This window comes from Scyliorhinus canicula, chromosome 2 (genome assembly GCF_902713615.1).
Source record: "Scyliorhinus canicula chromosome 2, sScyCan1.1, whole genome shotgun sequence".
Taxonomy (NCBI): Eukaryota; Metazoa; Chordata; class Chondrichthyes; order Carcharhiniformes; family Scyliorhinidae; genus Scyliorhinus; species Scyliorhinus canicula.
In genome coordinates, this window is record NC_052147.1 from 164,313,326 (window position 1) to 164,327,984 (window position 14,659).

General features: G+C 50.4%; 1 protein-coding gene across 12 annotated transcripts in view; it reads right to left on the reverse strand.

Moving 5' to 3' along the window:
* The window catches only part of LOC119960968 (protein unc-80 homolog), a 475,408-nt gene that overhangs the window by 254,938 nt on the left and 205,811 nt on the right, over positions 1–14,659 (reverse strand). For all 12 annotated transcript variants that reach the window (XM_038788541.1, XM_038788566.1, XM_038788560.1 and 9 more), the window contains 2 exons: positions 14,489–14,636; positions 9,614–9,786 (listed from right to left, as the gene is read on the reverse strand). In XM_038788541.1, the coding sequence (XP_038644469.1) occupies positions 9,614–9,786; positions 14,489–14,636 (321 nt within the window). The remainder of the gene's footprint in view (positions 1–9,613; positions 9,787–14,488; positions 14,637–14,659) is intronic.

Here is a 14,659-nt window from a genome sequence, read left to right on the forward strand (position 1 = left end):
GAAGAAGAGAATCTATCTCCACTTGGAGAGGCAAGGTTTGATCAGGGATAGTCAGCACGGCTTTGTCAGAGAGAGGTCATGCCCAACAAATTTGATTGAATTTTTTGAGGAGGTGACCAGGTGTGTAGATGAGGGTAGTGCAGTTGTTGCAGTTTACATGGATTTCAGCAAAGCCTTTGAGAAAGTCCCACATGGGCAACTTATAAAGAACGCAAAGGCACATGGGATACAAGGTAATTTGATAATTGAAAATTGGCTTTGTTGATAGACAGCTGCTTTAGTGACTGGGGTGGGCATAGTAAGAAGTCTTGCAACACCAGGTTAAAGTCCAACAGGTTTGTTTTGAATCACTAGCTTTCGGAGCACAGCTCCTTTATCAGGTGAGTGAAGAAGGGGGTTCTGCAACCACATATATAGGCACAGTCAGAGGCTTAGTGACTGGAAGCCAATGTCCAGCGGCACACCATGGGGATCTGTGCTGGATCCCCTATTATTCGTCATTTATTATGTTGCAATTTCCTCCCACAATCCAAAGATGTGCCAGTTAGGTGGATTGGCCATGCTAAATTGCCCCTAAGTGTCCAAAGGTTAGGTGGGGTTACGGGGTTAATGGAATAAGGTGGGGGATCGGGCCTACGTAGGGTGCTCTTCAGTAGGTTCGGTGCAGACCTAATGGGCCGAATAGCCTCCTTCTGCACTGTAGCGATTCTATGATTCTGAGAATCCCGTTGAAAGTAACTCACCTTCTGACTCCCCAAAGCCTGTCCACCATTCACAATGCGCAAGTAAGCAGTGCGATAGAATACTTTCCGCTTGCACGGATATGTGCAGCTCCAATACTCAAGAAACTTGACACTATCAGGACAAAGCTTATGGCACACCATCCACAAACATTCACTCCCTCCACTACTGACAAACAATGGCAGATGTGTGCACCATCTATTGGATGCACTGCAGGAACTGACCAAGGCTACTGAGGCAACACATTACAAATCCACGACCACTGCCATCTAGAAGGACCAGAGCAGCAGATACCTGGGAACCAGGGCCGGCTCAAGGCACCGGCAACTCGGGCAGTCGCCCGGGGCGCCATGTGCTTGGGGGTGCCAGAGTCTTGGGTCCCGCGCATGCGCAGTTGGGGCGGTGCCAACCAGCGCATGCGCGGTGGCCGCCCTCCACCAGGGCGGCCCCCCCCCCCCCTCGGTCCGCCGACCCCTTGGTCCGCTCCCCCCGCCCCCCCCCTCGGTCCGCTCCCCCCGCCCCCCCCCCCCCCCCCTCGGTCCGCCCCCCCCCCTCGGTCCGCTCCCCCCGCCCCCCCTCGGGTCCGCCCCCCCCCTTGGCCCCGCCCCCCAGGCCCCGCCCCGGCCCCCCGCCCCGCCCCCCCCCCCCAAGGGCGCCGAAGTTCAGCTTGCCCGGGGCGCCAGCAACCCTAGGGCCGGCGCTGCTGGGAACCCCAGCACCTGGAGGTTTTCCTCCAAGTCACTCACCACCCTGCCTTGGAAATATATCGCCATTCCTTCACTGTCACTGGGGCAACATCCTGGAACGCCCTCCCTAACAGCACAGTGGGTGTACCTACACCTAAAGCACTGCAACGGTTTGAGCAGGAAATTCATCACCACCGTCTGAGGAGCAACTTGGGATAGGTAATAAATGCTGACCTACCAGCCATGCCTGCATTCCGTATATGAATTTTTAAAAACTACTACACCCTGGGGCAGTTGGACATCACCGGCCTCTTTGAGGACCACCCCAGGATGACCTGTTGGCTCTTGGGGGATAAGAGGTACCCGTTGAGGACCTGGCTAATGGCGCTTGTGACCAATGCGGAGACCCAACACAACAAGACCCATGAGGCCACCCGAGCTCTGACTGAGATGTGCATAGGACTGCTCAAAATGCGATTCCAATGCCTCAACCATTCTGGTGGTACACCTCCCAGAGGGTTGCCCATTTTGCAGTGTTTTTCTGTGTCCTCTACAACCTGGCACAGCAGCAGGATGATGTGCTGCAGGTGGAGGGGAGGAATATGGTGTCACCTCCGGGGAAGAGGATGAGAAGGCTCCGAACAAGGAGGGGCTGGAGGACAAGCCCAGGGCGGATCCGCATGACCAGCTGGAGGGTGGAGGACAGATGGTAGCGGCAAGGGTCCGGCAAGCCGGGAGGGCCAGAAACGCCCTCATCCATCATCCCCTCCATCCCCCACCCACCCTGTTACACCCTCCCAGGGTCAGTGTAATATCAGTCCAGAGTGATGAGACTGTCGGCACTGGTGGGTGATGATAACCTGCTGAGAGCAGAGCGCTGGTGCTCCTCAATCTATGCCACAGTCTGAGTCCTGCCTGTTTTCTGAGAGCTCACTCACACCCATCACCTGCACGTGGTGTGCCTGGGTAGGGCGGAGTGTGGGTGTGTGTGTGGGCAGAGGCATCCAGGACCTCCATGCCCAGTGGTTGGCTAACATTCCGGAAGAATGTGCCAGAGCATCATATTTCCCGGTTTTTAATGGTATGCATATGTGTCCCCCAACTGCCCCAGCCCCCAATAGTGCTGCTCCACCTTCCCCACCCCTCCCAACCTGTCGCCCCACCCATTCACATCATTCATCGCATCCTCCCCCCAAACCCTCTGCCCCCTTCCCCTCCCAGTACCCTCTCAGTATTCCTCGACCTGCTTCACCTTCCCTGCTCTACCCCTGCGCCTAGGTATGTCCCCGGATGCATATCAGAGGTGGAGGCAGCCTGCTGCCAACTGCATCCTGTGGCCTTCAATGCCCGTGGCGGGCTTCCTCTGGGGGCCCTGGGGCTGGAGGGCCCAGGCCCACTTGCTGGTGGCACATAGAACATAGAACATTACAGCGCAGTACAGGCCCTTCGGCCCTCGATGTTGCGCCGACCTGTGAAACCACTCTAAAGCCCATCAACACTATTCCATTATCATCCATATGTTTATCCAATGACCATTTGAACGCCCTTAATGTCGGTGAGTCCACTACTGTTGCAGGCAGGGCATTCCACGCCCCTACTACTCTCGGAGTAATGAACCTACCTCTGACATCTGTCCTATATCTATCTCCCCTCAATTTAAAGCTATGTCCCCTCGTGCTAGCCATCACCATCCGAGGAAAAAGGCTCTCACTGGTAAATCTCCTCTGTCCCCTTTCCAATGCTTCCACATCCTTCCTATAATGCGGCGACTAGAACTGCACGCAATACTCAAAATGCGGCCGCACCAGAGTTTTGTACAGCTGCTCATGGCTCCTAAACTCAATCCCTCTACCAATAAAAGCTAACACACCGTACACCTTCTGAACAACCCTATCAACCTGGGTGGCAACTTTCAGAGATCTATGTACATGGACACCGAGATCTCTCTGCTCATCCACACTACCAAGAATCTTACCATTAGCCCAGTACTCTGTCTTCCTGTTACTCCTTCCAAAATGAATCACCTCACACTTTTCTGCATTAAACTCCATTTGCCACCTCTCAGCCCAGCTCTGCAGCTTATCTATGTCCCTCTGTAACCTGCAACATCCTTCCGCACTGTCCACAACTCCACCAACTTTAGTGTCATCTGGAAATTTACTCACCCATCCTTCTACGCCCTCCTCCAGGTCATTTATAAAAATGACAAACAGCAGTGGCCCCAAAACAGATCCTTGTAGTACACCACTAGTAACTGAACTCCAGGCTGAACATTTCCCATCAACCACCACCCTCTGTCTTCTTACAGCGATCCAATTTCTGATCCGAACTGCTCAATCACCCTGAATCCCATGCCTCTGTATTTTCTGCAATAGCCTACCGTGGGGAACCTTATCAAACGCTTTACTGAAATCCATATACACCACATCAACTGCTTTACCCTTATCCACCTGTTTGGTCACCTTCTCAAATAACTCAATAAGGTTTGTGAGGCACGACCTACCCTTCACCAAACCATGTTGACTAACCCTAATCAAATTATTCTTTTCCCGATGATTATAAATCCTATCTCTTATAAACCTTTCCAAGACTTTGCCCACAACAGAAGTAAGGCTCACTGGTCTATAGTTACCGGGGTTGTCTCTACTCCCCTTCTTGAACAAGGGGACAACATTTGCTACCCTCCAGTCTCCTGGCACTATTCCTGTAGACAATGACGACATAAAGATCAAAGCCAAAGGCTCAGCAATCTCCTCCCTAGCTTCCCAGAGATTCCTAGGATAAATCCCATTTGGCCCAGGAAACTTATCTATTTTCACACTTTCCAGAATCGCTAACACCTCCTCCTTATGAACCTCAAGCCCTTCTAGTCTAGTAGCCTGTAACTCAGTATTCTCCTCGATAACATTGTCTTTTACCTGCGTGAATACTGATGAAAAATATTGATTTAGCACCTCTCCTATCTCCTCAGACGCCACGCACAACTTCCCACTACTGTCCTTGACTGGCCCTACTCTTACCCTCGTCATTCTTTTATTCCTGGCATACCTATAGAAAGCTTTAGGGTTATCCTTGATCCTACCTGCCAAAGACTTTGCATGTCTCCTCCTGTCTCTGACGGCCACACCCTATCGGCTGCATCAGCTCCAGGTAAACCTGGTCCAGAGTCTCAGCATCTGACTAGTACCCAGCTGGGACTGAGATCCAGCAGACTTCCAACTGCTGCCTCGGTTAGGAATTCCTGCCTCCACCTCATATGCATCAACAACTATGAGTTGCTGACGAGAATGTGCCCCAGAAGCCTGACTACTACTGTCGCCTCCCAAGTTGTGTGTCTCTGCGCTGGTGGAGGGTGGGGATGACAGCTCTGCAGCTAATACGGTGGTCTCCTCAGCGCTCTCCTCTGAGGTTTTCTAATGGGAGGCGGCGGGGGGGGGAAACCACCCCAGATGGGCTGACACGTCAGATGGAGATCATTCTGGGTGAATGTCCATGTAGTCAGTTGGATGGATTGATCATTCTATATGGAATTAACAATGCACGTGTGACTGGTCATCTCGGTTGAGTCTGATAGATTCTCACCTCTATGCCGTAGGCCAACCTCTACGGGATGAGCCAGGGCATGACACGGTGCTGGGCGGGGTGGTGCAGACATATGCTCATGGGGGAGGGGTGGGCTGGTGGGGGTGGCGGGCAGTGACAGTGCCAGGGGGCCCGTGCCAACCCACCCGTGTGACCAGGTGGAGGTCATTGATCTTCTAAGGGCATTGGGTGTCGGTCCTCCTGGTGACACTCCCTGAGCTGACAGCCGCTGTCACTTCCTCCCAAGCAGTACTGGCTGCCCTGTGGCTGACCCTCCGAGCCCCTGAATAAACAGGGTATCCAGTCTGATCGCGACTGCATCCAACCATCTGGCCAGGTCGGCATCTCCGAAATCGTAGTGCTGTTCTCCTTGGTGGCTTGTCTGCGAGCTGTGTCGGGTTTGCTCTGCAGGATCGGTTTAAGTGCTGCTCTCCCTTGTTAGCAGGGATGGGGGGGGGGGGGGGGGGGGGGGGGGGTGACGTAAACTGTGCTCGAGATCCAAGGATGGATTGACCCACGTCCAAAACGCTGACTCCATCATGTGAGGCAAAAGCTTTCATGACTTTCATGGAACAGATGAGTGGTGTTTTTGAACCCGGGGGATAAAGGTTTTTCATCAGTTTTACCAATGTGTTGATTTTCTGTTGTAGGTAGGTCTTTCCTCCCTTGGGTGAAGAGGGTGGGGTATTCAGCCATTGTGATTTCAGATCATTCCCCACATTTTGTACTTTGATGCTAGAGACAGGTCCCTCCCAACACCCACCACTGAAATTGGATACTATGTTGTTGGCGGACAAATGTCCTCCGCCATTGGTGAATATATAAAATTTAATAAGGAGGCTATTGCACTTTCTACGCTGTGGGAAGCCCATAAGGTGTTTATGGGGGGAGATCATTTCCTACAAAGTATACATGGAAAGGACTGTGAGGTGGAGCAGCCGAGGCTGTTAGAGTCCATCCTTGAGTCAGATCATCAGTACTCGCTTGCCCTTACCCTGGAGTTTCTTGCGAGTAGACGCAATTTGAATTACTAGCAACAGGTAGGGCATTGAGCCAGTTGTGGCATTCAAGGCGGGCATTTTATGAACATAGGGAGAAGGCCAGTCGCTCATCAGCTGAGGAGGCAGGCTGCGTCTGGGGCGATTGGGCAGATAAGGGACTCGGGTGGCAGTTTGGTTCCCACCCTGCCTGCTGTGGAGGGGGTTGCCTCCTCATCGACTCCTCCTGGTGCTTGGATTTAGCAAACCTGGCGACCTACTGCTCCCCGGACCTGGAATACTTGACTGTGAAGTGCCGCCCATATTACCTTCCACGTGAGTTCACTTCAGCCATCACAGCGGTCTACATCTCACCCCAGGCAGAAGTGAGGAAGGCACTGGACGAACTGCACACAGTTATAAATAACTACAAAACAGAACACCAGGAGGCCTTGTACATCGTGGCCGGGGATTCAACAAGGCCAACCTCAAGAGTGTGCAACCAAAATTCACCAGCACATCTACGGTCCCACCAGGGGCGACAACACTCTTGACCACTACAACTCAAAAATCAAGGGTGCCTACCGTTCCATCCCTCGACTGCACTTTGAAAAATCAGACCATAAGACGGTTCTCCTTCTCCCGGCATAAAAGCAGAAATCCAGCGGAAGAATCCAGCTAAGAAGGTCGTGCAGTGCTGATCCAAGGAAACAGAAGAGCTCCTACGTGACTGCTTGGAGACAGTGGACTGGTCCATATTTAAGAACTCAGCGACCAACTTAAATGAGTATATCACCAACGTCACAAACTTCATCAGCAAACGTGTGGACGACTGCGTGCCAAAAAAAGCAGTACGTACGTTCCCCAACCGGAAACCATGGTTCAATCGCGAGATTGACTCCCTACTGAAGGACATGTCTGAGGCAGTCAAGTCAGGCGACCCTGACCTATACAAAAAATCCAGGTACGACCTCCGCAAAGCCATCCGGGATGCCAAGAGAGAATATCAGACCAAGCTAGAGTCACAGACTAGCATTACAGACTCTTGCCGGTTGTGGCAAGGCCTAAAGAAAATAACGGGCTACAAAATAAAGCCGAGCAGTATCACCAGCAGCAGCGTATCCTTCCCCAATGAACTCAATGCATTCTATGCTCGGTTCGAGCAGGAAACCGTTGATCCATTGTCGAGTGCCCCAGCAGCCCATCACATACCCATACCCACCGTCACAGCTTCCGAAGTCAGATCGGCCTTCCTGAAAGTGAACCCTCGGAAGGCGACGGGTCCGGACGGGATCCCTGGTCTTGCACTTTGAGCCTGCATTGACCAGCTGGCAGATGTGTTCGCGGATATCTTTAACCTGTCCATACTCTGCTCCGAGGTCCCCACCTGCTTCAAAAAGACCACCATCATACTGGTGCCAAAGAAACACCAGGCAACGTGCCTCAATGTCTACCATTCGGTGGCCCTGACTTCAGTCGTAATTAAGTGCTTCGAGAGGTTGGTCATGAAGCGCATCAACATACTCCCAGAAAACTTTGATCCACTGCAATTTGCATTCTGCCACAACCGGACCACAGCAGACGCCATCTCCCTGGCCCCACATTCAACCGCCTTCAACACCATAATCCCAGCCAAGGGCATATCAAAGCTCCAAAACCTAGGACTTGGCTCCTCACTCTGCAAATGGATCCTCGACTTTCTGACCCACAGACCACAAGCAGTGAGAATAAACAACAACACCTGCTCCACAATAGTCCTCAATACCGGGGCCCTGCAAGGCTGTGTACTTAGTCCCCTACTATACTCCCTGTACACACATGACTGCATGGCAAAATGTGGTTGCAACTCCATGTACAGGTTTGCTGACGACAAAACCATAGTGGGCTGGATCTCGAATAACGACGAGTCAGAATACAGGAGGGAGATAGAGAACCTAGTGGAGTGGTGTAGCGACAACAATCTCTCTCTCAATGCCAGCAAAACTAAAGAGCTGGTCATTGATTTCAGGAAGCAAAATACTGCACACACACCTGTCAGCATCAACGGGGCCGAGGTGGAGATGGTTAGCAAATTCAAATTCCTAGGGGTGCACATCAAAAATCTGTCCTGGTCCACGCACGTCAAGAAAGCACAACAGCGCCTATACTTCCTCAGGAAACTAAGGAAATTCGGCATGTCCACATTAACTCTTACCAACTTTTACAGATGCACCATAGAAAGCATCCTATCGGGCTGCATCACAGCCTGGTATGGCAATTGCTCGGCCCAGGACCGCAAGGAACTTCAGAGAGTCGTGAACACAGCCCAGTCCATCACACAAACCTGCCTCCCATCCATTGACTCGATCTACACCTCCAGCTGCCTGGGGAAAGCGGGCAGCATAATCAAAGACCCCTCCCACCCGGCTTACTCACTCTTCCAACTTCTTCCATCGGGCAGGAGATACAAAATTCTGAGAATATGCACGAACAGACTCAAAAACAGCTTTTTCCTCGCTGTTACCAGACTCATAAACGACCCTCTTATGGACTGACCAGATTAATACTAGACTCCTGTATGCTTCACCCGATGCCGGTGTCTATATATTTGCATCATGTACTTTGTGTTGCTCTATTATGTATTTTCTTTTTCTTTTATTTTCTTCCCATGTACTTAATGATTTGTTTGAGCTGCTCGCAGAAAAATACTTTTCAATGTACCTTGGTACACGTGGCAATAAACAAATTCAATCCAATCCATGCAGAAACGTTTATGATGACAGTCTTTTACACACAATCTTATCAAAGGCCTTCCGTACATCCATATAAATAACTTTCAGAAACATTAGTTACCTCCTCAAAAATTTCAATTAGGTTTGTTAGACATGACTTGCCCTTTACAAATCTATGCTGAATTGGGAAGGTCACATTTTATAAATATACATGTATTTAGAGCCAAAGCGATCTCCTGGGCCACTTTCATTTGCCTAAGAGAATTGGAGAGGACTTTCCCAGATTTTTGCTTGTGTAATTGGTCGTAGGTTTGTTTCTCTTTTTTTGCCTCTTCTAGCAGATTACATGACTGATGGTGAGCAAGTAAATATGTGTACTGGTGGGACTGCGTACCTAATCGTGATGCACCAGGTATGAATGAATAGCTGTTTTTTTCTGGTTCACTGATTATGTATGTTGGTAAGAACTCAACTGCTTGCAATTTATAATGAAATTGTAAAGGTAAATTTGTAAAAAAAAATGACACACTCAGTTATGATTTTGCTGTAATCAGCTAACAACATTATATAGAAGTTACAGGACATAAAGAGACCATTCAAGCCGAACAGACCTGTATTAGTGTTTACATGCTGCACTCGCCTTTTGACCACCCGATCAGCGTATCCTGTTATTCCTTTCTCCTCGTGTATTTATCTCACTTAAATACATCTATGCTATTCACCTCAAGTACTTCTTCTGGTGGCTAGTTCCACATTCTAACCACCCTTTATGCATGAATTTAAAACAAACTTCCTGAGACCCTCAACTATTCCCATTTAACAGTGCGAGTTTTTCAATTTTAACGTCTGGAAAGAATCCACATTAGCACTTCCAAAAACAGGAACTAGTGGACAAAACACAAAGATTTTCTTTTACCAGGTCGAGAGCTGCAGCTAGGATTGAAGCATCAGGAATTGCGCCAGGTTCGCAGCAATTTAAAAGGAACTGGAAGCGTTTCATGCCCTGTCTAATCGCCCCAAGATTCACAATATTTTTGTTTTTGCTTCCTTCTTGACTGGCCGCAAGGTGTTCCTCAAAGCTACGGCAACCTATAAAAATATAAAATATAGAATCAAATTGCACTGATTAAAATGTAATCAGAATAACATTTATTTAACAGAGATTCTTAACACAGATATAGTTACATTTAATCAGACGGATGTGATCTTAAAGAACCATAGCAATTGCTGGATCAAAATATACATAGGCCTACCAACATTGCTTTCTACCTTCCCTATGTATGGTTGCATGACACAATATTATTGACTAGTCATAGCACTGAATCTCTATCAATGAATCTATAACGGTTCCTGATACAAGGAAAACCACGGTGGCAGAAGTGTTTTGGAACCACAAGTCCAAATCACTTGTTCCTCCCAAACATGCACACGTCTTTCAGGTAACAACAAATAAACCTGAATCAACTTTTCAATCCAAGTATTTCAAGTTGAAAGGAAAAGTCTATTGAGAATGATGATTATACTTTTTATTTATCTATTCTCAACCCCGGATTTCTCAGCAATGGAACGATACAGAATTTTGGCATTAAGTTCACAAGAATGCATTGCTGCTAACTTGTGCTATGATTTCAAGGTCAAGCTGTATTCCTGACAATCCTTGTACAAATCAAAGCAGCCTAACAAGTGGCTGAATTCTCTGCCCCAGCCACGGGTAGAGGACATGGGCGAAATTCTCCGACCCCACGCAGGGTCAGAGAATCGCCTGGGGCTGCCGAAAATCCCGCCCCCGCCGTGGCAGAAATTCTCCGCCACCCAGGAATTGGCGGGGGCGGGAATCGCCCCACGCCGATCGGCGAGCCCCCTGCGGTGATTCTCCGGCCCGCGATGGGCCAAAGGCGCGCCGCTGGGAGGCCTCTCACGCCGCCGAGGTTTGAACCACCTCTGGTGGCGGCGGGATCGGCGGCGCGAGCGGGCCCCCGGGGTCCTGGGGGGGGCGCGGGCCGATCGGACCTCGGGGGGTGCCCCCACGGTGGCCAGGCCCGCGATCGGGGCCCACCGATCGGCCGGCGGGCCAGTGCCATGGGGGCACTCTTTTTCTTCTGCCACCGCCACTGCCTCCACCATGGCGGAGGCGGAAGAGAATCCCCCCAGCACACATGCACCGGTGGTGACGTCAGCTGCCGCTGACGTCACCACCGGCACATGCACGAACCGGCGACGACCTTTCAGCCAGCCCCGGCGCCGGGGGGCGGGCGTCAAAGGCCACTGGTGCCGGTTTTGGCGCCAGTCGGCATGGTGCCAATTCCGCACCTTTGGGGAGGCCCGACGCCAGAGTGGTTGGCGCCACCCCCCTACGTCGGGACCCCCCCGCTCCGCCAGGTAGGGGAGAATCCCGTCCAAGGTTCCCGATGTGGCGGAGAATCGAATGTTCGGGTAAAAACGGGATCAGTGCCAGGCGCTGATATTTTCCACAGTGGACTCCCATATCAGAGAACATGCCTCACCCCCCCTCATATTCTAGACGCTCTGATATCAGAGACCCCCATATATCAGAGATTCCCAATAAGTCATCCTTACCTGGAAGCATAATGTGGAGATACCGGCGTTGAACTGGGGTGGGCACAGTAGGAAATCTTACAACATCAGGTTAAAGTCCAACAGGTTTGCTTAGAGTAACTAGCTTTCGGAGCACAGCTCCTTCATCAGGTGACTCAGGACTCACCTGATGAAGGAGCTTTGCTCCAAAAGCTCTTGGGCGCGATTCTCCGCTCCCCACGCCGCGTGGGAGAATTGCAGGAGGGCCCCCTGACAAATTTCACGACCCCCCTTGCCCACTCGGAAGAATTGGCGCTCGCCGTTTTTCACGGCGACCGGCGATTCACCGAACCGGATGGGCCGAGCGGCCTGTCGTTCGCGACCGTTTCACGACGGCGGCAACCACACCTGGTCGCTGCCGTCGTGAAACGGGTGTGGAGATGCCCGTTTGGGGCTTGTCGGGGGCCTGGTGGGGAATGAGCACCACGACTGTGCTCGGGAGGGGACAGGCCCACGATCGGTGCCCAGCGATCATCGGGCCGGCGTCTCAATCGGATGCACTATTTCCCCTCCGCCGCCCTGCAAGATCAAGCCGCCACATCTTGCGGGGCGGCTGAGGGGAAAGACGCCCACCGCGCATGCGCGGGTTTGTGCTGTCAGCGTCGTGACATCAGCCGCGCATGCGCGGGTTGAAGCCGGCCAACCTGCGCATGCGCGGCTGACGTCATTAGGTGCGCCGGCCGCATCATTCTCAGCGCGACGCCCCCGCGGCCGAAAGTTACTGAGTGCCGCTTCTAGCCCCGCCGGGAGAGGAGAATAGGGGGCGAGGAGCGGCCTCCGAGGCCATTGTGAAACTCGGCCGAGTTCACGACGGCCCTCCCAATTTTTCCCGGGAGCGGAGAATTCCGCCCCTTGACTCCAAACAAACCTGTTGGACTTTAACCTGGTGATGTAAGACTTCTTACTCTACCTGGAAGGTGAAGAGAGCCCAGGCCGAAACAGTGGAAAATCACTGCTTTTGCTATTTCCTGTCCCTTACACCTGCTGCCAGATGTGTTGAAAGCAGCAGCTATTACTTCTTAGAAAGCCAAAATACATCACACGTTTTTAAACCCTCTGCGGGCTTCTATTTATTGTCAAAGAGAAATAGCATTTAGTAGACTGTAATTGTTGGACGAATAGCTTCCAGACGGTCAGGAGTTTGGGCTGTTTATTGTCATTTCTCTTCACATTTTAATGCATCTCTAGTACCCTGCTGTGATGCTAATCATAATGTTTATCAACATCTAGCTTTGATTGACAGGTCCTCACATCAAAAGCACAAAAGCAGTTAAGTGCTTTCTGCTGAGAAAAAGAGAAAGTGAAAGCATCCCCTAGATCTGGGGGGGGGGGGGCAGGCACTGATAGGGGGTCTCTGTTGGGGGGGCCTAAATGGAGTGGGCCTGATGGGTTGGGGCCTGTTTGGGGGGGGTCAAATAGACGGTCTCTGATTGGAGGGTCTCTGATCAAGGGTCTGATGGGCATAGTCTTTTGGGGGAGTCTGATGGGAAGGTCTGATGGGAGCGTCTAATGGAGGGATCTGATGGGGAACCTGTTGGAATGGGCAGTTTGGGTGGGGGGTTGATGGCAGTGGGGCTGATGGGGGGGTGGTCTGAAGGGGGTCTAATTCAGGGGTCTCTGATCAAGAGGTTCTCTGGCCGGGGGGTCTCTGGTTGGGGGGGTCTCTGGTCGGGGGGGTCTCTGTCGGTGGGACGGTCTCTGGCCGGGGGGGGGGGTCTCTGGTCGGGGGGGGGGGGGTCTCTGGTCGGGGGGGTCTCTGGTCGGGGGGGTCTCTGGTCGGGGGGGTCTCTGGTCGGTGGGGGGGTCTCTGGTCGGTGGGGGGTCTCTGGTCGGGGGGGGGTGTCTCTGGTCGGGGGGATTGCCTCTTGTCGGGGGGTCTCTTGTCGGGGGAGGGTCTCTGGTTTGGGGGCATGGTGAAAAACCTTTAGGATCCATGGCAAAGTGACAATTGGATCCAAAATTGGCTCAGGCGCAGTAAGCAAAGGTCAATGAGCATTTTTGTGACTGGAAGTGGTGTTCCACAGGGCTCAGTATTGGATCCCTTGCTTTTTGAGATTTATAGCAATGATTTGACTTGCATGTAAGGGCCATGATTGTGAAGTTTACAGACCATACAAAAATTGGCCATAAGGTTGATCATGAGGAGGAAAGTTGTAGATGGCAGGAAGATAATTATGTCTTTAAATGTTTTCCCACCATGCCAAAACCAATTAGGGAACAGCAATAAATGCTGGCTGAGCCAGCAACATCCACATTGCATGAAAGACTAAAGAAAAAAAATTGCAATCTTCCAGTCGTTTGTCAGCAGCTCTATGAGCCAGGAGGATTAGAGTATTGTGGCTTGAGCCGCTGCAATTTCTATCCTCAGTAACCTAGGATGCTTCCCATCTGCTCCTGGAGACTTTTTTTTGTGGACTGCCAACCATTTAAGCACAAGGCAGTGTGATCCTGTTGGTGATGACATTGAAATGCTGGAAGGAATGCTGAATGGTGAGTATTTTTAGTATGTGTTTTTCATATTCACTGGAATTCTATTTTTTATGAAAACGTTGATATGAACACATCTTTGCTCCATATAAAGTGGCATTCTGAGTTGCCACTGGAAGAACTAGAATAAGATAAAGTAATGTGCTGTATATTTGTGTTTGTGGAAAGAATTGTTAGTTATTATAGTGTGTCTAATACAAAATCAAAATTAGTGCCAATGCAAGGCATATATCCAACCAATTTAAAGACCTGAACTACAGGAAAATGTATATACAAGTTAAAACTAGTAAAAAACATTGCTACAGTAATAAAAGGGATAAGGATCAGGCTGTGTGAAGTGTTTTTTTCTGTTTGAAAAAACTATTAGTTGCCCTGTTATTAAACCCACTCTTTTAACTCCCACATACTAGCTGCAATTTATGAGAATGCCAAAAGAAATGGAAAGTGACTCATAACCTCATATTATGCTATTTGTGCCTGCAATCTGTTCCTACTCAGTTTACTTACGCAATTTAAGACAGTTTATTTTCCAAACAAAGTTAATAAACTGCTCTATGAAATTCATTATTAAGATGAAATGCATCCCCTTACTATGACTGACCAGTGTTACAGTTACAAGAAGCAAAAAGTATCTCAAAGAAAGTATGATGCCAACAGAAATTGAATGAATGACAAAAGTAATTCTGAGATCAGATGCTGGGGTAAATACCATCTTTTTCTTCTGTGTGATGAAGCTTTGATGGATTTCTTCGACCGGAGCGCCATTTACCAAGTCGCTTGAAGAAGTTCTCCTCTTCATCTCGCCCATCCTCCAGACCCTCACCTTCTGAGAGCTTAACTGCACTATTAAACTTCACCTGTGTGCAATGACATTATATAT